This window comes from Talpa europaea (genome assembly GCF_964194135.1).
Source record: "Talpa europaea genome assembly, chromosome: 9".
Taxonomy (NCBI): Eukaryota; Metazoa; Chordata; class Mammalia; order Eulipotyphla; family Talpidae; genus Talpa; species Talpa europaea.
Window position 1 is genome coordinate 3,283,312 of NC_140076.1, and position 26,835 is coordinate 3,310,146.

Consider the following 26,835-nt stretch of genomic DNA (forward strand, 5'->3'; position numbering starts at 1 on the left):
GCCGCAGGGACCGGCCGGCAGTGCGCGTGCGTGCTCGGGAGCGTCCCCCGTTAGTCGTACCCGCGCTGACTGAAGGGCCGCGCGCCGCGTCCGCGGGACGAGAGGCTCAGGTCGGGCTCGGGGGAGCACGGCGCCTGCGCGAGCGGGGCTCCGGGAGAGGGGCGCGGGCTGGCCCCGCCCCCGCCGCGTGGGGGGCGCGCGTGTGCGGCCGCGGAGTCGCGAGCGGGGCGCCCTCCCTCTGGGGGGTCGGGGCCCGCGCTCGGCGGCGGCGTTCGGTAACCCCGCCCGCGCGGCGCGAGCGCCGGCCCGAGAGCAGGCCCGGCCGGGCCCCGCCTCCGGCCGCCGGCGAGGGCCCGGTGCCCGCGGGGCGCGGTGGCCTCGGCGGGGGTTCCCGCCCGTCGGCACCCGTCACTCCAGCGTTTAACACCGATGACCCCCGGGTTTTTAGCGCACTTATTGGAACTTGAAAAAAATCCCCACTAAAACTCTCACGGGCTCATAGCTGGAGAGTGTGGATTTCATGTTTAGTCCGCAAAGGTCAGGCATTCTTCTTCAGAAGAGGGTTTTTCTTTCTCTAGCCCGGGGTGTGGCGGGCGCGGCCCGGGGCTGGCGTCTCAGTCATCAGACGCCGTTTTCCCCTGTTACGGGAAAGGGCTTTTCAGACCCACACTGGTTAGCAACTTCGGGTGCTTTCCCCTCAGCTGCAGCCGTGAAATTCTCCTTAAAACCAGAGTTGAGAGGCTGCTTTCCCCTCGGGCGTGTTGGCAGCGCGTCCGCGGACACCCTTAGTTGCTCAGCTTGAAAATGTTTCTAAAAATGGACTATTCCTCGAGGGCAGTGAAAGTCTTTTGAGTGTCATTTTTTTTTTCTTTCCTTTTTTAAGTCTTTAAAAAAGACGACATAATGGCTTCCAAAAGAGCTCTGGTCATCCTGGCGAAAGGCGCGGAGGAGATGGAGACAGTCATCCCGGTGGATGTCATGAGAAGGGCTGGAGTAAGTCCCCGCCGCTTTCCAGTCCGACCCCCGTGAAACGTTTTCTTGGCGCTTTGAAAGCCATTTTGCATAATGTTCAGCCTACTTTATGCACAGAATACTCCCTAAGAGACTCAAATGACAGTCAGCCGTTTCCCGCCCATATTTAATCTTCGTTACTATTTTGCCGTATTTCTTAGAGACCCGTTTCTTGAACAGATGCTTTTAAGAAGTAAAGCATTATCAAGCCCCCTTTGTAGGTCTCCCCCACACTGTTCCTGGTGCTGCCTGCTCAGCGATAAGGGCTCTCCTGACGCCGGTGTGTATCTGTGATCCCAGGGGTTCTTGTAGGCAGCGTCAGGCTACAACTCGTTTTGCTTATATGTGTTACAGATCTTCATTTTTTCCATTAATTTTTGCATAGAAGAATTGGGTGTCGGCCAGAGGTGTGGGAGTGAGGAGTCCCCAGAGACGCAGTGGGGAAAAGAACAGGCGGATCTACTGAAATACCCTGCTGAGGGGAGCAGCAGGTGAGACAGGAGAGGTCTGCTGTGCCCTGTGGGTCAGCTCCCTGGCCGGGGATCGAACTCAGGCCATAGTAGTGATAGCACTGAGACTCAACCCCTAGGCCACCAGGGAGGCCCTGGTACACATCTTTACAAGTTGGCCTGCAGCATGTGTAATATATTGAACACTGAATAGCACTTACTAGGAGCTGTTTAAAGGTGATAGTTCAATTACCGATACAAACTTGTTTAAAACTTAAAACTACCCTGGGCCTCCCTAGTGGCGCAAGGGGTTAAGACACAACCTATGAAGCTGTCTGCAGCTTCTGCAGCACGAGTTCAATCCCCGGCCAGCCAGGGAGCAGCCCACATGGCATGGCAGACCTCTCCTGTCTTGCCTGCTGCTCCCCTCAGCAATGTGTTTCAGCAGTCTGTCTGTTCTGTTCCCCAATCTGTCTCTGGTGAATCCTCTCACCCCCCCCACACCTCTGGCCTGTACCCCAGTTCTTGTATGCATGAATAAATGAATCTTTAAACAAAAAACTTACAACAACCCTATGAGTTAGCCACTGGCACCCTCATTTTGTACAGACACCAAATAATGTGCCCACCCTGTAGAGTTAGTGAGTGGCAGGGCACTCAGACCTGCGCGTCTGGCTCTCATCTGTTAACCCTGCACTTCTCTGGTCCTCTGCACACGTGTTGTGTGCTTAAAATTGCCACCTGGTGGGCCTCCCCAGTGGCGCAGCGGTTGAGCGCTGGGTTTCGAAGCTGCCCGCAGCCTCTGTAGCTTCGGTTCGATCCCCGGCTGCTCCCCGGCCACCGGGGGAGGGTCCCACATGGTGCGCGGACCTCTCCTGCCGCCCGCTGCTCCCCTCAGCAGTGTCCTTCGGTCCTTCTGCCTGCTCTGCTCCCCGCTCTGGCTCTGGTGAATTCTCTCACCCTCCCGCGCTTCTGACTGTACCCAGTGCTTGTATAAAGAAAGAAAGAAAGAAAGAAATTTAAAAAAAAAAAATCCATTAAAAAAAAAAAATTGCCACCTGGTATCACACTGTGCGAATATACCACCACTCCCTCTTCTGGTGCGTGACCTGCAGTATCGTGCCAGTTGCCTTGTGCCAATATGGGGGAGTTTTCCCAGGATCTCTACCTAAAAGTGGACTTGTTCGGCCAAAGTACAGACCTGGTAGTTGGTGCTACCAGGCGTCATCAAACAGCTCTCCAGAGTTCCAGTGGGTTTCCCGCCAGTGGGGTAGGAAAGGAACATTATTTCCTGTACTAACTGTTGATATTGTTCACTTTGTAAATTTTTGCAAGGTAAAGTAGTATTTCGTTGCTTTAACTTAAGAAAACACCATGAGTTTAAATGTAATAGGAACTTTGCGAGATGGTTTATTAATAGGATGATCATATAATTTACCACCCAAACCTCAACACTTGGGAAAAGGACACCAGCCAGATAAGAGTGCCAGGACAGCGTCTGCAAGTGACTGCCCCGGACAAACCAGGACAGACCTAGTTGTTAGATATATTTAGCCAGGTTCTCAAGTCAGTATGGTTTTGCAGTGTTTCCTGTCAAGTTATTTCAAAACACAGGGCAGCTGTGAAAATGTTTCTCTAAATTTATGTTTCGGTGTTCTTAAATACCGTGATGGCCTTCTCCTCTTAGATTAAGGTTACCGTTGCGGGACTGTCTGGAAAGGACCCGGTGCAGTGTAGCCGCGATGTGGTCATTTGTCCTGATGCCAGCCTGGAAGATGCCAGAAAACAGGTTCGTTGTCCATGCTTGGAGTTGTTCCTGCCCATGGATTCTGTATCAGTTTCTCCACACATCTTCCGGCTGCATCTAAGCTGTGTCAGCACAGACTGACTGACTTTAAGAAAGTGCCTTTGTTAGGATCTCTTCCCACTGAAGTAGCCCCAGGGAAGCAGAGGCTTTGCCGCTCCACCCTGTGTGACGTGGAGCTTGGCGGCTGATACCATGTGTGCTCAGTAAGTGGCTGCCTGGAGGGCGCACTGGCCTTCGGGCCTGCCCAGGCAGCCTGGTCTCCCACCACGTATGGGCGGTATGTATGCACCTGCACCTGCACACTTAGACACGCGTGTTCTTTTTATAAGGGTGAGCTCGGCTGAGCCTGCAGTTCATGTCACCACAGGTGCATTTCCCGCACTTTTTGCTACTTAGGACAAGATACACCCTCATTGTTAGTGACTCTTTACGAACAGTTACTGACTCCTTACGAACAGTTTCTTGTGGAGTTGCTTGTGTACATCCGGTACTGGGCTGTCACTGCAAAGCACATTTCGGATGAAATGTTTTTACTTTACTGTTATATTTTTTTAACTGTTACAGGGACCTTATGATGTGGTGGTTCTGCCTGGAGGTAACTTGGGCGCACAGAATTTATGTGAGGTAAAGACTCCACAGAGAAGGGATTTCACCTTTGTGTTTTATTTTGTTACTCATATACTTCAGGGAGGAGGCTGTGAATGAAATAAGAACAAGAAATAAGAGCAGGTGAAGTTGGGCCTCCCTGGTGGCGCAGGCAGTTGAGCACAGCGCTGTGAAGCTGTCCGCAGCCTCTGCAGTGCCAGTTCGATCCCTGCCGGCCTCGGAGCAACCCACATGGCAAGCAGACCTCTCCTGTCTCGCCTGCTGCTCCCCTCAGCAGTGTATTTCGTCAGTCTGCCTGTTCTGTTCCCTGCTCTGTCTCCCACGCATCTGGCCTGTACCCCGGCTCTTGTATAAATAAAATAAATTTTTAAATAAAAAAAGAGCAGGTGAAGTTAATGAGGTTGTGCTCAGCATGTGGTTTATAAACGTAGTTTACATCTCGTGCTAGAAAGTGTTTATTTGTGGGGCCTTTTTTTAACATAGAAGAACTGGGGTGCAGGCCAGAGGTGCAGGGGGGTGAGAGGATTCCCCAGATACAGTGGGGAGCAGAACAGGTGGATTCACTAAAATATACCGCTGAGGGGAGCAGCAGCGAGACAAGAGAGGTCTGCTGTGCCCTTTGGATCAGCTCCCTGGCTGGGGATCGAACGCAGGCCGCAGCCGTGATAGCACTGAGACTTGAAACCCTAGGCCACCAGGGAGGCCCTAGAAAGTAATTCCAGAATCATAAGTATATTTTAAGCAAGGATCTCTTGCTTTTCTCATTAAAAAAAACCTTTTAACTATGGGTGTAAGCTGAGTTGGTGAGACAATTACTAATGAACAGATTGGGTGAATCTAGTCTGAATGTAAGATGAGTTATATTCCCTCTTGGCAGCAACAGTATGATCTAATTTTGTTTTGTGAAGTGTTAATGTAGGAAAATAAGAGATTGTCTCTTCAGCAGTCGGGGTGGGTTGCAGGCAACTTGGGCTGCCACCTCGAATGGAAAATGGCTCCAGAAGCAACCACTGCTTTTCATTGGAAGTGTTAGGTGAGGAGCCAGTGCAGGAGGAGGGAGGCAGGAGAGGGCGGGCAAACAGAAGCTGGGCAGCCGGTCGAATCAGATTTTGGACAGTTTCCCTCTGGACTCTGTTCCCCAACTGCCGGGTGCAAACACCACAGTCCGTGCCCCTCTGTTTCTCCCTGGGGTTCAGGTGGCAAGGGTCGGTGTCCCCAAGGGAGACGGCGTCTCTCGCCTCATCTTTCACCCGCCCTAGGGAAAGGAGGCCTTTGCCTTAGAACAGAAGCCTTGCCTGGGTTTAAGGACGTCGAATCATTCTGAATTCCCCGGTCTTCATACTGATGATGTACAAGTCCTGTTGAAAGGTGGGGTGGGAGCCTGGGTGCAGTGAAAATCACATCCTGCCCAGGTTCCTTGCCTGAGGCTGGCCTGCGGCTTGGCGAGAGCTTGACATGTGTTGTTTTCCTCCCTAGTCGGCCGTGGTGAAGGAGATCCTGAAGGAGCAGGAGAGCAGGAAGGGCCTCATCGCTGCCATCTGCGCAGGTAACTCCTTCACCGTGTCCAGCGTGCGCTGGGGTTTTCTTCAGAAGGCTTGTGATGGAGGCTCTCTGGCTTCCACGTTTTCTTCCAGAGACTCTTCCCTGCTTACGGCGTGGAGGGCGTCTGTGTCGCGTATTTAGTTGCGTGGCATGAAGTTGGCGTCATTTCAGAAAAGAGGACATGGTGCTGTTTCCCGCCCTCTGTGCCTTTGTGTTCTGCGGACAGCGTGTGTCCCACGTGTGGTTGGCCTCGGAGGGAACAGGGCCCTCTGGGAGTCAGCACACAGCGCGTTACAGTGGGTCTTGGTGCCGGAAAGTGCTCCTGCCTGCGCGCCATCCGCAGGCCTCAGCAGATGGATGTGATGCTCTTGCCAGTGACTGCCTGCAGCTGCGAGGCCCAGGGAGCCCGCTGAGCCTGGCGGGGGGCACTCGGTTGTGGGGACTGTGGCTCCTCTGCGGAATTCAGAACAGGGCGCTCTCCTGAGGCCCTGTGTCTTTGAAGCCTAGAGGGTGTCGCTCCTGATACCATTTTTAAGCCGTTCCTGCTCTGCTGGCAGGTGCTGCTCTGCCCGCTTGCGTTTTTTCCAGTTTGACGTGGGCCAGCGTGGGCCTTGCTGTAGTCTTTAGTGAATGTCGACAGAGTGACGGGTGGATGGAGGGCTTGGTGAGATGCCACGTTGCTGTTTTGTTCGGGACAGTAGGCTTTTTAAGGAGCAGCAGCTGGAGCCCTGGGGACCCTGCTTAGGACAGTGCTTATCAGGGCTCTCTGGAGGGATCGCTGGGTCAGACCGTGTTTGCCTTTTTCATTCTTGTCCTTACAGGAGCAGCCTCGGTGGTGAGGCGGTCGCCTGAGCCTGGCATGCTCCTATAGTCTCATGCTCTGCGTGTTTCCCAGTTTGAACCACTAACCCGTGTGATCCACATAAAAACTGAAGGGGGCCTGCGGATGGGGGAGGACGCAGAGGCCACCACAGGGGCAGGCCCGACCTTGGGTGGCAGTTAGCACCGGCCCCTCAACCTGCCCTAGGCAGGGGCCTGTCCCTGCCTGGGGCATTGTGGCCTGAGCAACAGCCCTGTGGGGAAGCCCTGGGACCTGTTGGGGTGTCTTAAGGATGTGGGCTGCGTTCCCTTCTGGTGCTGAAAGCAACACCCTGTTGTCACCGGGCGTCTCTGAGGTTGTGTGTTGCCGGCCTCTTCTGTTCTGTGCTCGGGCCACTTGTCGTGGGCTTCAGCCTTCTCATCCAGGCAGCGTAGGCCGAGCACGCCGCCAAGGGTCCTGCCCCGATCGGGGCTCTGCAGGAGCAGCATGGCCTGACCGACGTGGCTTGTAACGGATGTGAGATGAGAGTCACGGCAACAGAACGGGCAGAGGCCCGAGAGGCCCGGTGTTCCAGATCAGATGGAACACGGATGATCCCTGACTGCTGCAGTTAGTTGCTGGGAGCTGTCTGCTGTCCTGAGAGAACGTTGTCTGGCTCCCGTGTGGGGTGACGGAGATAGAGACAGAAGCTGAAGGGAGACCCCCTTGAGAAGAAAATGAAATGAGATTCACTTCGATGGTGGGGGAGCCCAGAGGCTGAATGGTGGGGTGCTCTGGCCTAGGGATGAAGGAGCCCGGGCCCTGGGGGTGGGGGCTGGCCTGCTGTGCTCTCTGTCAGTGGCCACACGGTGGCACTGTTGACTCTGTCCTTAGGCTGCCAGGGAGCCTGCCCATGGCGCCCTCTGCTCCCTGCTGCCGACTCAGCAGCATTTCCTCCATCAGGATTTCAAGTACTAGGGGTCGTTCCTTAGCGCCTCTAATTTTCCAGATAGGATCCCGAAGCGCCGAGAGCATTTATGAGTTTCCCATGCTAAGTCAGATGCCGGTGAATTCCTGCTGCCCACTGTCTCTTCGGCTTATCAAGGCCGCTGTAGGCAGCAGTTTCATCGCTGAAGGGCACAGGCTAAGAATTCCTGTGTCGTCATTCACTGCATGATCGTCTCTGCAACGGAGATTGTTACTTCTTACTTTTTACAGTTTTACAAAATGAGGATTAAAGATAATTGATCAGGGCCTCCCTGGCGGGGCAAGGGGTTAAGACGCAACCTGTGAAGCTGTCCACAGCCACTGCAGCACGAGTTTGATCCCCGGCCAGGGATCTACCCACATGGCGCAGCAGACCTCTCCTGTCTCCCCACTGCTCCCCTCAGCAGTGGATTTCAGTAGATCCGCCTGTTCTGCCCCCACTCTGTCTCTGGTGAATCCTCTCACATCCCACACCTCTGACCTAGTACTCCAGTTCTTGTATGCATAAATAAATAAATAAAAATTATTAATCTCTTCAAATAAAACTTAAATGATAGCTGTTCAGTTTTAGAGATGTAAAACGTAAGGTGGAGAGAGACAGTAAGTGTGCTCGAGACTTGTGATTTCAGGAGATCAGTGAGGGCCTGGTGTGAAGCTGACCTTGGCAGAGTTGGGAGCTGCTGTCCTTGCGTATTACTGTTTGACCTTCCAGATGGTCGTAGCTGAGAAACCTGCTGAGGTTTTATAAAGCTGCTTTCTCTTTGGGCTTATGTTGATCAGTGAAAGCTCAGGGAGAGAAGTGCTCGGACTGAAGCGCGAGAGAGCAGGCCTGCTGTGGGGTGTTGGGCCACGTCCCTTCAAATCTAGGGCAAGGTAGTGTTGCGATGCTCGTCTCTCTGGGTGTGACAGGAGGCCTTCGTGTTTTTCTGGGGCTTATGGAGAAAAGGTAGAATAACTGCTTTAAGAAGTGTTTTAAAGACTTGTTTTTGTGTAGAAGAACTGGGGTGTAAGCCAGAGGTATGGGGGTGAGAGGATTCACCAGAAACAGTGGAGAGAAGAACAGGCAGCTCCATTGAGATCCACTGCTGAGGGGAGCAGCGGGGAGACAGGAGACTCTGCTGCGCCCTGTGGGTAGCTCCCTGGCCAGACATGGAAACCAGGCTGCAGCAGTGATAGTGCTAATAAGACTTAACCCCTAGGCCACCAGGGAGGCCCTTAGAAGTGTTTTAAGATAACAAGGTAACAAGGTATAGAACTGGCTCGGTTTTAACCCTTCAAGACCCTTGCGGATAAACAGTCGTGATCCTTAAATGTCTGTAGTGGACTGGGGTGCTGTCTCCCTTGTGCAGACGCCCTGGGCGCCCTCAGGGCGGGGTGGGGTCCTCTTCATTTGACAGTCCCACCCTGGCGTGTCTACATGGACAGTGGGGTGGCCTGTGCTCATTTTTCCTTTGCAATGAGAGAAATTTAGGCCTTGAAGTAACAAGTCCAGACGTCTGGAGGGTGCTAGAGTGAGATGAGGAGCATGCCCTGTGGTGCCGTCCTTGGGCCCCCGACACCTGCTGCCTGTGTTGCAAAGGCCGAGGTTGGTGCTCGTCGGGCGTCAGGTAGATCTCTGTGGTTGCGAAGCAGCAAGCTTGGGCACCTTTGCCAGGTGTGCTCAGCAGAGAGGCTGTTATGGACACACTTTACCTCTTGCACTAGGAAGTGCTTCGTTTCAGAATCCTCAGTGCATTTTAGAGACGGCCTTGTGCTTTTGAAGAATCCCTCTGCCGTTGCAGTTTTTAAAATGGGCTTTTCTGTCTGCTCTAATTTTTAAATCTTGCTTTTCAGGTCCTACGGCCCTGTTGGCTCATGAAATAGGTTTTGGAAGCAAAGTGACAACACACCCCCTTGCTAAGGACAGAATGCTGAATGGAAGTAAGTCTCGGCTCGGGTCTCAGTGTGCAGGCAGACCTTGTCCCCAGGCTGTGCCTTCTCAGCGTTGGCCGCCGGCGCGATCCGGCGCAGAGGTTGCCTGTGGCGGGCCCTGCTGGCTGTGCAGGCGCTTTCGGGGGCGATGGAGCTGAGCGTGGGACGGCCGGTGTCTGAGTGCATGGCCCGGCCAAGGCCACCGGCTGTCACAGATCCAAAGTGGTTACAAAATGTGGTTTAACTCTATAGTATTTCTAGTAAATACTCGGCCAGCAGCCTGGGGCAGGGTATCTTTTAAACCTTTTCAAGGGTAAATTTTAAACCTTGACAGCAGTTTCAGAAAGTGCCCTTTGCCCACAGTCCAGTGTAAAATGGGCGCAGCTCTTGTCCAGGGAGCGGCTGAGTGGCAGCCCTGTCTGCGCTGGTGACACGTTGCTTTTGTATATGTCAGCTCGACATTTAATTCTTGTTTATATTTCTGTTCCAAGGGAGTGAAGTAAAAAAATAAATGTTTCTCTTCTTTTTATCTCTCCCATCCCTTTTCTGTTTTCAGAGGTAACTTCTGTTAAAGTTATCTCTAGAATTTTCTCTGCACGTGCTCATTATCCTTTGTAATTTAATATTTTTATTCAGGTGAGAGCTACTAAATACATTGTTCTGCGCCTTTTTTAAAATCGAACATTGTATATGTATATATATATATATATTTTTTTGTGATTTAGCAAATACTTCTTTATTCTATTGTTTGTTGTTTGGAGGCGATAAAGGCAGCGTGACCTTGCCTCTGTCCTTCGGGAGTTAGTGGCCTGCAGACACACAGACATCAGATGTAGAGATACGAGGCTGTCTAATCAGCAGCAAAGCAATATGGCCAAGAGCCTGCCTGCACTGCCACGTAATGCCCTGTGCTCTTCAGCAGCAGCTACTGCTTCTCGGCCTGGTGGTGAGAGCCCTGGTGAGGGGGCGCGTTTGTCAGCTGAGGGAGGGGGCGGGAGGACCCCACCGCTCCCCCTGAGCACGTGCAGCAGGGAGAGACCCGGGACTCTCCAGGAGGAAAACTCACTCATATCCTATCAGGGAAAATCACATCAGGTCACTGAAGAGAACTAGGAATTGCCAGTTAGAGGCCAGAGAGGAGTTGCAGCCGGTGCTCAGTCGGTGAGGAAGCAGCAGCCATCTCTGTAAACCCTCAACCCCCCGGGTACCGGTGAATAGACAAAACCAGAAAATAAGAGATCCAAAAGCGATTGACAGACACTTGGTGTTTTCTCTCGTCTTTGTCCTGCTCTGGCTCATTCTGAACCTGAACACCAAGCAGGGCAGCGAGTGTCCACTGTGTCCTTTCTGCCCTTGGGTCTGCCCCTCTGTGCAGCGCTGCCCAGCCAGCCTGGGGCGGCCCGGGGAGGGCGCCGGGCGGGGTGTGCAGGTGGCTTTCCTTGTTAAAATGGGTGTTTTCCTCTTACAAACCGTTGCACGCGCGCATATCTGGATTCCTTTTTTAGTATTTTTTAAAATAAATACAATTTTTCATGACATTGTATTTTAAAAAATCAACAGACTTAATTCTTAGAGCAGTTTCAGTTTACAACTAAATTAGTCACTGGAAGATACGAAGTTGTCAACAAAACTGTCTGGGTGGAAATGGTTTTTTTTTTCCTTTGAGCGGAGTCCAGCTTGCTCCCGGGCACGATGAAAGGCAGGGAACTTCATTTACTTTGAGCACATGGTGAGATTTTAGAGGTTTTGAAGGAACTGGAAAGAACAGAATCGGCTTTCCCCTCTGCAGCTACCTGGCGCAGTTCTGCTCGAGATCCTTCAGCGTCTGAGGTGCCTGTGTCGTTGCTGTCTTCTTGCAATGCCTTGGCCAGATTGAGGTTGCTCAGGAAGCGTGAAAGAGCAGATGCCCTCAGGAACCAGCTCACAGTGTGTTCACAAGCCTCGTAGGGCCGAGACAGGCTCAGGAGGCCAGGCCATCGCTAGGCCCAGGCAGCCAGGTCCTCTGCCTGCGGGGCTCGGCCAGGCTCGCGCACGTGTTTGTCACTAGGTGTCATGCGTCGCCAGCCAGTCCTATCTAGAAGAAAACAAGTTTGAAAGTTCTGTTCCACCAGGATCCTGAGAAGGGGCCGTGGTGGCTTCCTGGGGTCTCCCCGCCCAGGCGCTCCTGCGTGTGTGCCAGAGATAGCACGAGGGTTACTCAGGGGGTGCAGTCTGGGGCGCAGGTTTTCATTTCTCAGGGTTTTTTTTCTCAGTGCTCATTTGCGGGTTGCTTCCGTGACCCTGGAATGCCTGCAGGTCACACAGGTGAGCCGTAGGGGAGTGGACTGCGTGGTGCGGCTGTCCTCAGGCACCCCCACTCACTGCTGCTAGCCAGGTTCCCCACAGCTCAGTTCCGTCCCCTGTCCCCCAAGGATCTCAGTAGCACCCCTGGCAGGCTGGTGGACAGGCTCGGTGAGTTCGTCCACATCCCACACCATGAATGCAGCCTGGCCCCGAGCCCAGGCCGGAGGAAGGTGAGCTGCTGAGCGTCCCGCACTCGCGGGGGCCAGCCAGGCCCAGGCTGCCCTAACCACAGCCGTGAGGCGGTGCCTTGGTCTAGTTGGATCTCTCCAGTGGGCTGGCGGGTGGGTGCCGCCCCTCTCTGCATGAAAGTGAGGCTCAGATTGAGAGGCTGCTGAGTAGCAGACCTGGGGTTCGAACTTGAGCAGTGGGCTCTCTGCCAGGAAAACGGCCTCAGGGTGCTGGCCCCTTGGGCACATCTCCCCCCTTGCTTTTCCTTCCCGGCTTCCAGGATTTTGCTTCAAGTTAAAAAGCCCTCCCGCCGGCGCGGCCCTGCGTCAGCAGGGGGAGCCTGCGTGCCCCCCCAGGCCGGCTTGTGTCTGCTCGCCGGTGCCACCAGGCGGCGGTGGCCCATCGCGCAGCGCCTCTGCTCTTGGCCTTGGCCGGGGAAAGAACCAGGGAACCTGGAAACATCCCTAACCTGTTTCAGCTGTTTGCGGTATTTTACCCACAAAGATGGCGAAGTGGGCCGCTCGGCACCGCCTGCGCGCCGGCAGCTGCTGCTCGCGGCCAGCCAGCCGGGTCTCTCGCTGAGCAGGAACATGACCTTGGCTGTGCAGGCCTCCCCCACGGCCCAGACACCCCCTGCCCCTGCCCCTGGACAGCAGTGCCGCTTGGAAGTGCTCGGTGCTTCATTCAGTCACCCCGCCGGGGACCTGAGCTCTGCTGGAGACGGAGACCCGAGTCACCGCTGTCATGAGTCGCGTTGGGAGCACGCGAGGGGCCTGTGCCGCTGGTCCGCGCGGCGGCGGTCGTGGAGGGGCTTCTGTTCTGTTCCCAGCAGCCGTTTCCCCAGGCTCCGGGAGCAGAGAACAGGGAGGTCTGTTGGGTGGGGCGAATAGAGGGAAGACGCTGCTGCTTACATTTGCAAAAGCCTCCCCGCTGGATGGAGCCCTGACAGGAAAGTGACTCCTTCCTGCCCGGAGGCCTCTGCCTCCTCCCCTCGGGCTGTGCTGCCTGGCCTGGGGCGCTTAGTGGCCCCACTCTGGCACAGTGGGTGGGCTCTCCTTCAGTGCCCTTCACGCCCCGCCCTTCCCGCCCTTCCCCCTGCGCTGGGAGCACAGGGAAGAGAAGTTCCCGCACCCTTCTCAGTTCCTGGCTGAGGTCCCTGCGGCATCATTTCGACAGAATGAGAGAGAAAGCAAAAGAAGTTTATTAACGTGTCCACGTCACGTACACACAGAGAGCCCCAGGGTCAGCGAGTGTCGAGGCGCGGGCTCTGAGCCCCATTTAACCCGGCCAGGGGTGAAGACTCGGGGGAGAGGGATGCCCTCGGGAAGGACGGGAGGAGCGATGGGGGGTGACGCGGTGTCTGGGTGCTGCGGCCGCTTCTGGGCTGCCCTCCCGTGACCCCAGGCCGCCCTTGGTTGGCGAAGCGAGTCCCTGTCGAAGACCCGTCCCCGGGCAGGTCAGGGGAGTCCAGGAGGACCCCCGTGTGCTGGCCGCTTCTCCCGCCCGAGCTCAGTCATGTGTGTCTGGGGTGCCTGTTCTGACACTGGAGCAGGAACCTGCTGTCGTGGAAACGCCAGCGGCCATCACCCGACACTCAGGTAGTTTCTTCCATAGCAACCGTTTCTTCCTCCTGCGCCCAGCAGCGTCTAGTATTGTCGCTTCCGAGCTGTCCCCGAGGAGCTTGGCCTGGTGCGTGGTTGCGAAGCGCTGGCTGCGGTGTTGTGCGGTGACGCGGCGACAGCTGTGGAGCCACTGTGCAGCCGCCTGGCGTGGCCCAGCAGGGTGTCACCCTTTGTATTTTTCTTTGAAGGTCATTACAGCTACTCGGAGAATCGCGTGGAGAAGGACGGCCTGATCCTCACCAGCCGTGGGCCCGGGACCAGCTTCGAGTTCGCGCTGGCCATCGTCGAGGCGCTGAGCGGCAAGGAGGTGGCCGCGCAGGTCAAGGCGCCGCTTGTCCTGAGGGATTAGCACCGATGGTCCCGTCAGGAGAGGCTGCCAGGCCCTCGCGTGGCCGTGCCCCCGGCGTGGCGGAGGGTGTGCCTCGGGGAGGTGTCTGCCCAGCCGCGCCGCGTCCTCCCACACGCGTGTCCCCACATTTCTGAGCCTGACGGCAGAATAAACAGGCCACTTAGCAAACTGCCGCCCGTTCTTGTGTGAAAGCAGGTCCCTCGTCAGCTTCCCTGGCGCCTGAGCGGCCGAAGTAGTTGCCGAAGCCCAGCGCAGCGGACGCGTCCTACGCGCAAGGGCGAGATCAGGAGCCGAGGCGGGGGCTGTGGTTGCTCGGCGCGCGTTACCTGTGTCTTTCACGTGCTATTAAACACTAGTGAAGCGGCTGCCGTGGTGAATTCTGTCAACCAGCTCCTCGCTGCACACAGGGCTCAGGGAATCAGAAACTCCAAGGCTGGCAAAGCCTCTGCTCCCCCCAGGCGACCAGCCAGCTGTCCCCCCACTGCTGTGGGGGGTGCGTGGTGGGGGCAGCCAGTCGGCCTCATACCTGTGACTGTGGGACCCAGGGGGGACCCTCAGCCAGTGAGACTCACTCTGGGCCCCGTCACGCCTCCTGCTGTCCTGTGCTGGGCACCCGGGAGTTGAGGGGGAGACCTGGCGCTGCCGGCAGCCACGTCGGCACCAAGAGAGGCGCCCACACAGAGGTCGCTGAGAACGTGCCTGACCGTAACCCGCCGCACCTGAGCGCCTCTGGCTTGTTCGTGGCCAGCGGCTGCCCTCGGCTGTGGGCTCGCGAAGCCACCGTAGGGAACCGGGCAGAGTGGGGCGCTCACCCGGGGCTGCAGTTGGCGGACCCCTGGACAGTGGGGGGGGGTGACGCGGTGTCTGGGTGCGGCAGCCACTTCTGGGCTGCCCTCCCGTGGCCACAGGCCGCCCCTGGTCGCTAAGGAAGGCGGAAGCTAATTCAAAACGTGGAAACAAGAAGTCGCACGTTGCGGCCCTCGCGGGCACGGAGTGCTGAGGGACCTGCGGGGGGCGTGGGGGGGGGCGTGGGGCATGGCGGGGCGGGGGAGGTGGAGGCTGCTCTGGACGCGACAGTGAGGCTGAGTCCTGAGGTAAGACCAGGGGGCTTTGCGTAGGGGCGGGGTTTGGGTCTGTCTCCCTGCGGGGTGCCGGGCTGCGCCCCGAACTGCACCGCCTGTGTTCTCCGAAGGACGTGCGGTGAGGCCGCGTGGGGGACAGGGCGGCTAGGGGGTTAAAGTCTGAAAAGGGAGCTCAGGGAAATCCCGATTTGGGGGGCCATGTTAGCCGCAGCCTGCACTTGTCAATAAGCTCCCCGAGGCTGCGGGGTTGCGGCAGGAGGGCGCTCCTGAAGGAGACGGCTCTGCTTTGTGCCCTCGGGATGTCCAAAAGTGATTCAACAAAATGAAAGCTTTTCTGAGGTGTTGACGAGAGCCCCGGGGTGCTGGCCAGGAGGTGGGGGCTGGAGCACCCACTTCATGTAAAGCGAGTCTTTTCTGGCTGGAGACGTGCCCATCACATTGAGCAGCTGCCCCCCCCCCCCCCCCCCGGTCTCCCCGCGCCTTTCTAAGCTCAGCAAACCTTTCTTTGGGGCTGGAAGGGGGGCGAGCAGGGCCTGGGAGCTGGAAGGGGCGTCTCTGTGTGGCGAGACCTGGAGTGGGGGATCCGGAGCACGCCCACCCAGCTTGGCTGGGTCCCCCCAAGCCTCGCATCCTCGGGAGTCAGTTGCAGGGACTCCTGCCAACCCCTCCGTCTCTCCTCCCAGCGGCTGGCTTCGCCCAGGGCCGCGCGGGGAGCTGGGGGAAGTGGGGTCTGGAATTGAGTCTCCTGCCGAGCTCAGCCCCCTGGGCCAGAAGCGGAGCTCTCCTCAGCCTGCAGAGGCTCGGCGGCCCTTGGCCCTCCCCCGGACGGGAGGTGGCCCGGCTGCCCTTCCTGGGGACACCTGGTCCGAGCCCGGGGCGGACGTTCAGTAACCCGAGGGGAGGCTGCGCAGCTGGCTCGGATGCTGTCGTGAAAGCCGAAGGCAAAGGCCGCCAGCAGTTGCTTCAGGTGCGGGTTCCTGCCGCAGGAAGGGGCTGGGCCCAGGGGCGCCCGCGGGGGCCCGGCACTGAGGGGTAAGGGCCTTCACACTCCACCTGGGGGTTGCTGTGTCCCTCACCGGCCCCTTGTCCCGCGTCCCTCTGGGAGCTGTTCCCCCACCCGCACCTGGAGATTTCCGGCGTCACTCAACACCCCGACCACCCTCCGACGTGGCCGGTGACGTCTGGAAGCCTGAAACTGGTCGCTTTAGCGGTCCGGAAGGGTCAGGCTGCAGTGGAGGGGAGGGCACCCTTGCACCGCCGCTCGGAACACCAAGTACGGTTGCAGAGTAGCCAGCCGTGCCCTCGCAGACGCTGGCTGTTCTCGGAATTTTCCAGGGCGACTGTCCGCTAAGGAATGAGGAGGACATTACGTTTTCCGGCAGAATCTTCTGGTTGTTTTGACCTTTGCCCTTAGTGAGGGGACATGGGCAGCCCGCATGGGGTGGGGGCAGGACGGCTCCCACACCTGCCTGGTCTCAGCTGCAGCGTCTGCTTCCACGCGTGGCCTCCGTCAGGAGGCGTCCGGCGAGGGCCCCGGGAAGTCTTGTTTGCATCGGGCCGCAAACACCCTGCTCGCTCCGGGCCCGGGCGTCTCCTGGAGCTGCCCTTTGCCCCAGGCCCCAGCTCCTGCCTGGAGGCTCCGTGACCAGGGCTCCCGTGAGAGGAAGCGCTGAGGAAAGAGTCACCATCATCACGGTCAGCATCGCCGTCACCACCTCACCACCGTCACCCTCGTTGCCATCGGCAGCAGCTCCACCTGCATCGCCGCCATCACTGCACGTGTGCAGCCCGCGGGGGCCGCCCGAGGTTGCCCGCCAGGCCTGGCCCCGCTGCTGCCCGTTGTCAGATCAGAGAGACGAGCAACTCCCCGCGGCCCAGCCACTCGCCTCGGCGGCCTCTTTGGCCTTCCCGGCCCTGATCGTTCTCGCTTCCTCTTAAACACAGCGTGGGGCGAGTGACAAAATGTCAGGCTCCTCTGCCCTCCCGCCATCAGGATGGATGACGGATCCTGCCGTCCTGAACGCCCGCCTGATGGCGGCACCTGGAGCGGGGCGTGGGCCTAGGTGGGTGGGATTCACCTGGGCTGAGACGGGGCCTGTAAGGCGGCGTCACGGGGCCCCAGAAGAGGCCGAGCACGCGAGAGAACGCGAGAGAAGGCCGGAGAGCCCAGAGTGAAGCCTTGCTGGGGGCTGGGGGGCCTGCCAGCCTCCCGGCCCCCTGCACCCCTGCCTGCCGCTTGCCTGGTCAACCCCAATAAAAGCCTGAGAAGCCTGGAGGGCGCCAGGACTCGCTCCTCCTTCACCCGCCTGCTCGGGTCACCGAGAAACCTGCCCGGGGTCATTCCTGCCGCTACACACGGTATTTTCTTGTTAGAAATCAACCTGCTTTTGGAGATTTTTACTTGGTTTCAGAATCACGTTCAAACGGAAAGTTCGCGGCCTTAAAAAGCAGCAGAAAAGAGAGAACTCGAGGCTGATGGAGGCGCCACGGCCGGGAGAGGAGCTGGCAGCGCCGCCTGCAAGAGGAGACGCCCCCGGACAGCGGCCTCCTCAGGGTCCACCTCCGCCTGAGGGGTTTTTCAAAGCCAGGCCACGGTAAGAACGCCCTGGAGGTGTGCTGGGCTCGGGTTTTTGCTTTCAGAGGGGGAGTAATATTTCAGAGGGTGCGAGGGAAAGTCTTTGTTTTTAAACCCAAATGGAATGCGGCGGGTGTGGGTCCCCGGGTTTGTCCGCTCTGCTGGGCCCAACCAAATCAGGGTGGCGGCTGGGCCCTGCACCTTGAGCCCCAGGGGCCGGGGAGCGTGGTTTGTTCCACGAAAAGCCAAATTCCCTTCGTGTTGCTGAGTGACCTGCCCTGGGACAGGGCAGCCCTAGTCCAGGTGACTTGCCAGGTGAGAAGCAGGTAAAAGATGGTGACCCCTAAGCCAACAGTCACCCCCTCGCGCCTGGGATCATCCCCTCAGATTCAGCCTAAAACAGCCAGTTGGTGCAAGAGCAAGAGCCCCTCAGCGAGCGTGATTAATTCCGCTTCCGCTGCCGTCCATACCTGGCACGGCGCGCGTTACCTCCTTAGCGCTTTTTTAAAAAACTTAATTCAGGCCTCTCTGGTGGCGAAGGGTTAAGATGCAACCTATGTAGCAATCCGCAGCCTCTGCAGCACGAGTTCGATTCCCGGCCAGCCAGGGAGCAACCCACATGGTGCAGCAGACCTCTCCTGTCTCGCCCACTCCTCCCTTCAGCAGTGTACTTAGTTCAATCTGCCTGTTTTATTCCCCACTCTGTCTCTGGTGAATCCTCTCACCCCCCCCCCACCTCTGGCCTGTACCCCAGCTCTTGTATGCACAAATAAATATATAAATAAATCTTTTTAAAAAATTTAATTCGCAAAGACTGTGCTGGTGCCTGCTTGTTGGAGAAGACCCAGTAATACATGAGGACATGGGCAAGACTAGAAGCTTCTCATTCTTGCCTCCCTCTCCCATGCCCTCCCTGCTGTCCCCCAAAGCCCCATGTTGGGGTCCCTTGGCCAGCTGTCTCCTGGGAGCATACAGTCACCCACATGCGCACATGCTACATTGTGCGGTGCATACACACGTGGGTACATTCTGTATTTATTGTTTTAAAGATATTATTTATGCATACAAGAACAGGCACAGGCCAGAGATGCAGGGGTGAGAGGATTCACCAGAGACAGAGTGGGGAGCAGAACAGGCAGACTGACTGAAATCCACTGCTGAGGGGAGCAGCGGGGAGACAGGAGAGGTCTGCTGGGCCGTGTAAGTAGCTCCCTGGCCGGGGATCAAACTGAGGCCACAGTGGTGACAGCGCTGAGACTCAACCTCTAGACCATCAGAGAGGCCACTAGTTACTCAATATTTTAAAAAATGTTTTAGGGGACAGGTTGCACCCGTGCACCTCTTTGTGCAAGTGTGGATATTTTGAGAGAACTTCTTGAATCAAAGCTCACACTCCAGTTTTGATGGCCATGGCCAGTTGCTCTCCCACTGGCCTGTCCACTCTCCACCTCCCTCCTTGCGTATCAATATTGATCATTATCCATCTTTTTTTTTTAATTAATTTATACAAGCACTGGGTACAGTCAGAAGTGCGGGAGGGTGAGAGAACTCACCAGAGCCAGAGCGGGGAGCAGAACAGGCAGACTGACAAAATACACTGCTGAGGGGAGCAGCGGGCGGCAGGAGAGGTCTGCACGCCATGTGGGACCCTCGCCGGCGGCCAGGGATTGAACCTGCACTGCAGAGGCTGCGGGCAGCTTTGCAGCCCAGCGCTCAACCGCTGCACCACCAGGGGAGGCCCCATCCATCTTTTTATTTAAAAATTGATATTGTGAGGCAGCTTACACATAAAGGTGGCAGGACATGCAGATGGACGGTGGTCAGTGACTGCTGGCTGTTCCCTGCAGGTGAAAGAAGAGGAGCCCCACCCAGCCCCACTGGATGTCCCCCTAGTTGCCAGCTGCAGAGACTCAGAGGTAAGTGCTCTCCCGAGCTCATACCCTTGTGACCCCACAACTGTGCTCCCGGTGGTGCTGGGCGTTTCTGGGTGGCTCCGGATGCCCAGCACGAGTTCTTGCTATCTGGCTGCTCCTGTGCTGCGTGACCAGTTCTCAGAACACCCCAACCTCCGTTCGCGGTCGGTGGGGCGGTCCCGTGCCTGCACATGGGGTGCTGACCCACAGGCGCCTGTGGGCTGCTGGGAGGGCGCTGGTGGGCAAGCATTGCTTTGGAGCCTCCCAGAAGGAAAGACTGAGGTTCAGGGAGAGAGAAGTGAAAATGGAGATTTTTTTCCCCCACTTTTGTGCACACAGACCCTGACTTCTGTCTGTGTACCCCAGGTTAAGAACCCCACGCTGGGAAGGATAATCCTGTGTTCACATTTCCTCATCTCCCGTGAAGCATCTCAGCATGAGGTCCCTTCCAGCGCTGGCGAGATGTTGCTCATTTTCCTGTTGTTGTTTTTGTTTTGTTTTGTTCTGTTTTGATTTGCAGGCAAAGTCCCGCAGTCTGCGTGTGGACCTCCACCGCTGACATGCAAGGCGGGGTCTTCCGGCCCGTGGCCTGCCCTCTCTCTTTATGGTGTCCGCAATGGACAGAGTCTTCATCCTGCTAGAGCAGGGCCGGGCTTTGTCTTTGGTCTGGGGTCAGTTCTGCGCTGGCGAGAGGTGACACGATGCCCACGAGATTGTTCGCTGACTTCGTCACGTCTCTGCTGTCCTCGGCCCGTCTTTCTCCTGTCTGGAGTTAATTCCGTGTATGTGTGAGGTCGGGGTGTGAGTTCCGTCTCCCCGTGTGGCTAGTTTGTGGTGCCAGCGCTAACTGGGTCATCTGCAGGTCTCGTTCTGTCCTAAATCAAATTTCCACAAATGCTTCTCTTTGCTGCTGGGCTCTGTTTTTATTGGTGTTGCCTTGTAAGTCCAGAGCAAGTTGCGGAAAATTGACGTCTTTCTCATAGTGAGTGTTCTAGAACATTGTCTTCTTTCCATTCAGGTAGGTTTTCTTTAATATCTACTGTCTTTCATGAAGTTTTGTGATTTCTCCCTCCCTGTCTTATCTTCATCCTCCTCCTCTCTCTCTCTCTCTCTCTCTCTCTCTCCCTCCTGATATTGCACATACCTTTTTAAATTTGTCTTCTGTTCAGGTATATAAAAATGCAGATATTTATATCTAGTGATCATATTTCCAGTCTTTTAAAACTGATTCTAATATTATATAGCTGTGAATTTATTTTTTATGTTGACATACTCATGAGCAAAGAATGAAAATTTATTTCTCTCTTTACAATGATTGTTTAATTTCTTCTCATTTCATCCTGAGTCTGACCTCCAGTAAGTGCTAACTTCAAGTGAGCATAGAGAGTATCTATTGAATGTTGGACTTTAAAGGACATGAAATATTTGCTGTAGAGTTGTTTTTTTTTTTAAAGATTTATTTATTTATTTATACAAGCACTGGGTACAGTCAGAAGCGTGGGAAGGTGAGAGGACTCACCAGAGCCAGAGCGGGGAGCAGAACAGGCAGACTGACGAAATACACTGCTGAGGGGAGCAGTTGGCATGGCAGGAGAGGTCTGCGCGCCATGTGGGACCCTCGCCGGCCGCTGGGGATCAAACCGGCACTGCAGAGGCTGCAGGCAGCCTCGCAGCCCACCGCTCAACAGCTGCGCCACCAGGGAGGCCCTTTGCTATAGAGTTTTAATACATTTTTTTTGGTTCGGTTCTCTTATTTGTATTGATTGCAATTTGTAATTGTAACAAATTAACACAATTTTAGTGGCTTCACAACACAAATATATTATCTCACCATTCTGGAGGTCAGACACCTGACCCATCCCACTAGCAAATTGGGGTGTGGGCAGGGATGCCACTCTGCACAGCCAGAGCTGTGACCACCTCCCCCTCCTCCAAGCTGGCTATTCTGGTCACTTCTGATTGATGGCAGCCAGAAAAAAAATCCCCCCCCCTTTTTAAAGATTTATTTATGCATACAAGAGCTGGGGTACAGGCCAGAGTTGTGGGGAGGACTCACCAGAGACAGAGTGGGGAGCAGAACAGGCAGATCTACTGAAATACACTACTGAGGGGAGCAGCAGAGAGGTCTCCTGAGCCCTGTGGGTCAGCTCCCTGGCCAGGGATCGAACTCGTGCTGCAGTGGCTGCTGATAGCTTCACAATGCTAACACTTTACCCCTTGCGCCACAAGGGAGGCCCAAAATCTTCCCCTTTAAAGGAGCCACATAATGAGAGTGGGGTCTCATTATGTCCTGCATAGCCCAAACTGGCCTCTCGTGTCAGGGTCCTGAACCTTGACCACATCTTCAGAATCCCTTTTCCCATGAACAGCAACATACAAATTCTGGGTGTTAGAACACAGTCCTCATTCTGGGTCATTATCCTGCCTGCTGTGTTATTAGGTTAAAGACCCATCCTTCCCTGCTTTGTTTGCTGAGTTTGAGTGGGTGTTGAGATTTCTTGAATGTGTTACCCACATCAGCTCCGGCTCGGAGCCTATGGTTTTTCTCCTTTAATCTGTTAATGAGGTGAATTATACTAGTAGATTTTCAGACAAACAGCTCTTGCATGCCTGAGTAACCCCAACTCGGTCATTATGGTTTTATCTCTTTTTATACACAACTGGGTTCTGTTTAGTAAGTATTTAACTTTGGAATTTTGCATGTCATGTGCAGGGTTGAGCTGGAATTTTCCTTTCTTGTGCAATTTTGGCATCGAGGTTATGCTAAAGAAAATTCATTTATGCTAAAAAAATTCTTTTTTTTCTGTAGAAACATTTGTGAAGGGGTAAAATGATCTGCTCTTGGAATATTTGATGCAATTTACCTCTCAGTTCACCTGGGTCTGCTCAGCGGTGAGGTTTTTATTTTAATTAAGATGAAATTCATATAACATAAAATTAATCAGTTTGGTGGCATTTAGTACATTTAGTGTCACTGTCGCTTCTATCTGATTTCAAAACATTTCATAACCTCCAAAGGAGACCCATTAACAGCCGATTGCCATGCTCCCCTCCCCAAGTCCTGGTAGCTTCTATTCCACATTCTGTATCTCTGTATTTATCTATTCTGGATATTTTATATAAATAGTCATGGCTTCTTTCTAGGTGTGTGTGTCGCCATGCCACCCCTTTAAATGCATATTCCATTGAATGGTTATTAGTGTCCATCCCCTTGAACTATAAAGGACAGGTGGGTCATCGCGCGCCCCCTGGTGGCTGTGGGTGGAGCTGCTGTGGCCCTTCAGGGCACATTTCCCTGTTTCCAGAGTTCGAGCACCTGCATGGCGCTCTCAGGTGAGCAGGCTTGGGATGGGATTGCCCGGTCATAGGGTGAGTCTGTTTATCCTTTAAGAAATCACCCGTGCACATGTTTTATCATTAAAAAAGCCTCTTTATTTTCTCCTGAGATGGTTTGGGTTTCGTATTTTTTCCCTAGGAATTTATCTATTGAATATCTAGATTTTCCTCTACCGGCACATCTTGCGTGTAATCTCACAGGATGTTTTGGTCTCGACAACATCTGAATTTCGTGCCCATTTTGATTCTTGTTATTCTTTCCTTGTGCTTTCTCCTCTTATTTTTCTTTTGTTAGTCTTTTCAAAGAACCAACTTTGATAACACCTTCTATTTTAGGTTTCCCCTACTTTTCAGATCTTTTTTCTCTTATTCTTTCCTTCTGGGCCTTCGATGCTTGGCTCATTCATTTTGAGATTTTCTTCTTTTCTCATGTAAACATTCAGGCCTACATAGTCTTTCCTCTGTACTGGTGTCAGTTTGTGGGAATGTTCCTGTTTGACTATTTCTAAGTGTATACATTTTTTATTTCCATTTGTCTCCCTATAACCTTACATTTCTGACTTAATTGCAGTGTGGTGCATCGGGTACTAATCCTGTGAAGTGTGTCCACACTTAGCAGTAGGTCAATTCTTGGAAATATTTCATGCACATTTGAAAAGAGTGGGTCCAGCCATTGAAACAGCTAAGATGAAGAAGCAGGGGTAACGCCAAGCGTGAGGGCAGTAGGTACTGGCACACATCTGTGCTGCTGGTTGACCCAGGCTGTTGTGACCATTTCCAAAAGCTTTTCAGCAACACCTAAAAAAAATGAAGCATCAGCTAAACATATCCAGCGGAAACACGGTTTATTCATAGAATGGAATGAGATGGGAAAAGAAAGTTCTACATGCACGGATCTCACAAACGTAAGAGAAACCAGACACAAAACAGTGTGATTTCACTCGTGTAAAGTAAAACCAGGCAAAATGAATCTGTAGCGGGAATCAGGTTGGGGGTTGTGACTGCAGGAAAGGGCAGAAAGAAAGGGGGTTTTGGGGTGCACTGAGGTTTCGCGTCCTGATCCAATCCAAGTGTTCACCCTGGGAGAATTCAGTGAGTCCTACATTTTTTGCCTTGTGCACTCTTTCTGTGTATGTTATGGTTTAATAAGTCGTTTTGTTTAAAAAAGAATGTGTAGTATTCTTTAATTGCTGGGTGTAGCGCTTATATATTCGTTTGATCAAATTTGTTAATTGCTCTGGTCGAATCTTCTCTATTCTTATATGCTTATACCATTTACCTGTCAATTACTAAGAAATGTGCTGAACTTTCCCATTGTCGCTGGATGTGTCAGTTTCTCCTCTTAGATCTGTAAATCTCTGCTTGATATATTCGATGCATGTACATTTAGGCTTGTCCCTTCCTGGTAAGTTGGAATTTTCTAATTGTTGTGTCAACCTCTTTATCTCTTAGGATTGTTTTTGCTTTAATATCTATTTTGTCTGCTATTTTGGCTACTACTTTTTTAAGTGTCTTTGTTTCAGAAGCACCTCTTGTGAACAGCATGTAGTAGGTAATTTTGAAATCCGTCCCACTAATGTTCTCTTTTACCCGGCTATTTTCTTCCAACTCTTCTCGTGGCAGTTGAGGAATTAGTCATCTGATTCTTGGTTTCTGACTGTGATTCCTTCTTTGCAGTGTCCAATCAGCTGCCCAACCCTAAAACAAAAATTTGTTCAGATATAGCACTTTTCAGGTCTAAGATTTTCTTTTTTTTTAAAGAGTTATTTATTTATGCATACAAGAACTAGGGTGTAGACAAGAGTTGGGGGGATAAGAGGAATTCACCAGAGAGAGTGGGGAGCAGAACAGGTGGATCTACTGAAATCCACTGCTGAGGGGAGCAGCGGGCGAGTCAGGAGAGGTCAGCTGCGCCCTGTGGGTAGCTCCCTGGCCAGCTGGGAACTCGGGCTGCAGTGGCTGCCGAGAGCTTGATAGCGCTGTCTTTGACCCCTGCGCCACCAGGGAGGCCCTTCATTTGTTTCTTTTTTTAGAGTTTCAATACCACTCCTAAAAATGTCCCTAGCCTCCATCCGTTATACTTGTTGTCCTATAAAATCTTGACCATATTAGTAAATATATCTGCTTCTGTTGCCTACCTGTTCCTCCTGATCATGAGATACAGTTTCCTGTGTCTTTGCAGGAGAAGACCTTATGCTGGACATCATGGGCCAACGTCGGTGGTTTCTGTCATTTCCCTCTGGAAATTGGTGAATTTTGTTCTGGAAGGCAGTGAACTTGCTGGCAGATGACCCTGATCCTGTGGTAGCTTGATTCTAGCCTTCCCTAGGCTGGTTTATTTCCGTTTGCTCTCCCTTGGGGCTGTGACCCTCCCTTCTAAACAGGGTCCTTTGGTGTTTGGCGGAAAGCCCAGGGCGTTTACCAACCACCTCAAGCTTGGCCGGACTTGAATTCCAAAATGTGTCCCTAGCTGGGCAGCTACTGAAATCTCTGCCCAGTTCTTTGGTCTCCAGTTGCCGCTTCCTGCCAGGCCCCTTGGAGACGTGGCCTGCGCGTGCCCAGTTTGGGTCCAGCCGGCGATGAAGGGGTGTCTGTTTGCATCTGGATTTCGGGGCTTCCTCCTTTCTAAAACACGCTCGCCCTCAGCTCCCAGCTACTTTGGCAGCCTTGAAATCCAGTTTGTCTTTTCCATCCAGTCAGACTGCCACTGTCTGTTTGCACCCGATCTCTTGTGAGTGGGGGAGAATGCAGGATGGTCTCTGGGTACACCTGGGTCTCCCCTTGTTTGTGTTTCTCCTCTCCAGGCCACTCGTTTCTCCCTATCCGCCTTCAGACAGGACGGCTAGCCGGGTGCGAGTTTCTCTGCTGTAGCTGAAGGGTAACTCAGCTTCGAAATTTCGAGCCTACACTTACTAGTGTCCATAAAACGCTGAATCCATCAATTCTGTCCTCACGTGCCCAGAGACAAAAACCTTAGTCTGTTTTCACTTCCGTCCTCAGTCTCCTCCTCCTTGAATTCATGTCGGATCTGAGGTCTCTCCTATTACTAATTTTGTAGGTTATGCATGAAAGTTATTTAAACTTGATTCTCAGTGCAATGGCTGCTCAGCTGGCCACTGCTCTTTGGCTCCCTCCCCCTCCTGCTCCTCCCCTCCCCGCCCCAGAACGGCCTGGTGGGTCTTTGTGCCCAGAACGGCTTATTTGGACCTTTCACTTCGATGCTAAGTGGCTGAGGACTGGACTCTGAGTCCAAGGCAATTTTTTCTCAGAACCTTGGTATCCCGCTCCACTTCTAGCAGCCTGTGTTGCTGGGGCTCTTATAATTCTTAACCACTTTGTAGGTAACTTTTTACTTGTTTTTGCTTTTGGGAGATTGTCTTTATCTGTGGCTTTGGGAAGTGCGTCTGGGTCTGGGTCTGGCCTCACTTTCAAGTAAATCATTTGGTATCAAAGGTGCTTTTCAGTGGAGATCTGCATCTCCAGATCTGGGAGATTTTCTTGTATTTTTAATTATTTCTTCTATGGCACCCTCTCGTCCTTTCTCACCAGATTCTAATCGCCCCTTATCTTCGTATTTTCTAATCCTTCCCCCTTTTTCAATAGCCTGTTCTTGTTTCATGGAATTAATAGTCTAATCTCTGGCAATTATTTTAATATTGGTTTGCTTTGTGAAACATTTGCAGGGTGCCTGTCTGTGTGTGTTGAGTTTCATGCTTTTCTCGATATAAATTTCCCTCAAGTATTTGGTGAGTTTTATTTTATTCTCATATGTGTGGATCCAGGTTCTGCCCAGGTGGGTTTGGAAGAGGAAGAGCCGCACTGGACAAAGTGTGCGGTCGCCCCGAGAGCTCTCCACCAGCAGGGATTTCCACCCCACCCGGACATTTCTTGCTCCCTGGGGTCTTGCTGAGTCTCTGGCAGCAATGCCTGGCCCGTGGCATGGACAGGGGAAGCACAAGCTGCTGGTGGGGTAGTGGGCCGGCTGAAACTCTGTGAGAGGTTCCCAGATAATCACGCTGACTCCTGCCCTGGGGCTCCTAGCTGTCTCCATAAATGCAGAGCTTTCTCGGAACTCTTGCAGCTGCTTTCTCAGAAGTCACGTCCTGTAAAAGAGTTTAGCCTTTCTTTTCTTCTGGTGGTATTTCTCCATCAAACCACGCTTACCCTCCAGCTACCATGAATTCCTGGCACAGACTGGTATACCCATAGAAATATTTGTTTTTCTCATATTGATTTGTTCTTATTAGCAGGGGATTTCAGGAGGGCTTAGCAGGGAGCAGGAGGCCCACACGCCCGGGCTGCCGACGGGCTCTCCCTGACTCAATGGCAGGATGC

At 53.8% G+C, this 26,835-nt stretch overlaps 1 protein-coding gene across 1 annotated transcript; it reads left to right on the top strand.

Annotated features, from left to right (window-relative positions):
• Nucleotides 1-903: 903 nt before the first annotated feature.
• On the top strand, nucleotides 904-13,959 carry PARK7 (Parkinsonism associated deglycase; the record flags this gene model as incomplete). Its single annotated transcript, XM_084242571.1, has 6 exons — nucleotides 904-993; nucleotides 3,148-3,249; nucleotides 3,832-3,891; nucleotides 5,350-5,419; nucleotides 9,035-9,121; nucleotides 13,434-13,959. 6 exons carry the CDS (start codon nucleotides 904-906, stop codon nucleotides 13,592-13,594), a joined length of 570 nt encoding a protein of 189 aa, XP_084098697.1. The 3' UTR covers nucleotides 13,595-13,959.
• Nucleotides 13,960-26,835: the final 12,876 nt, after the last annotated feature.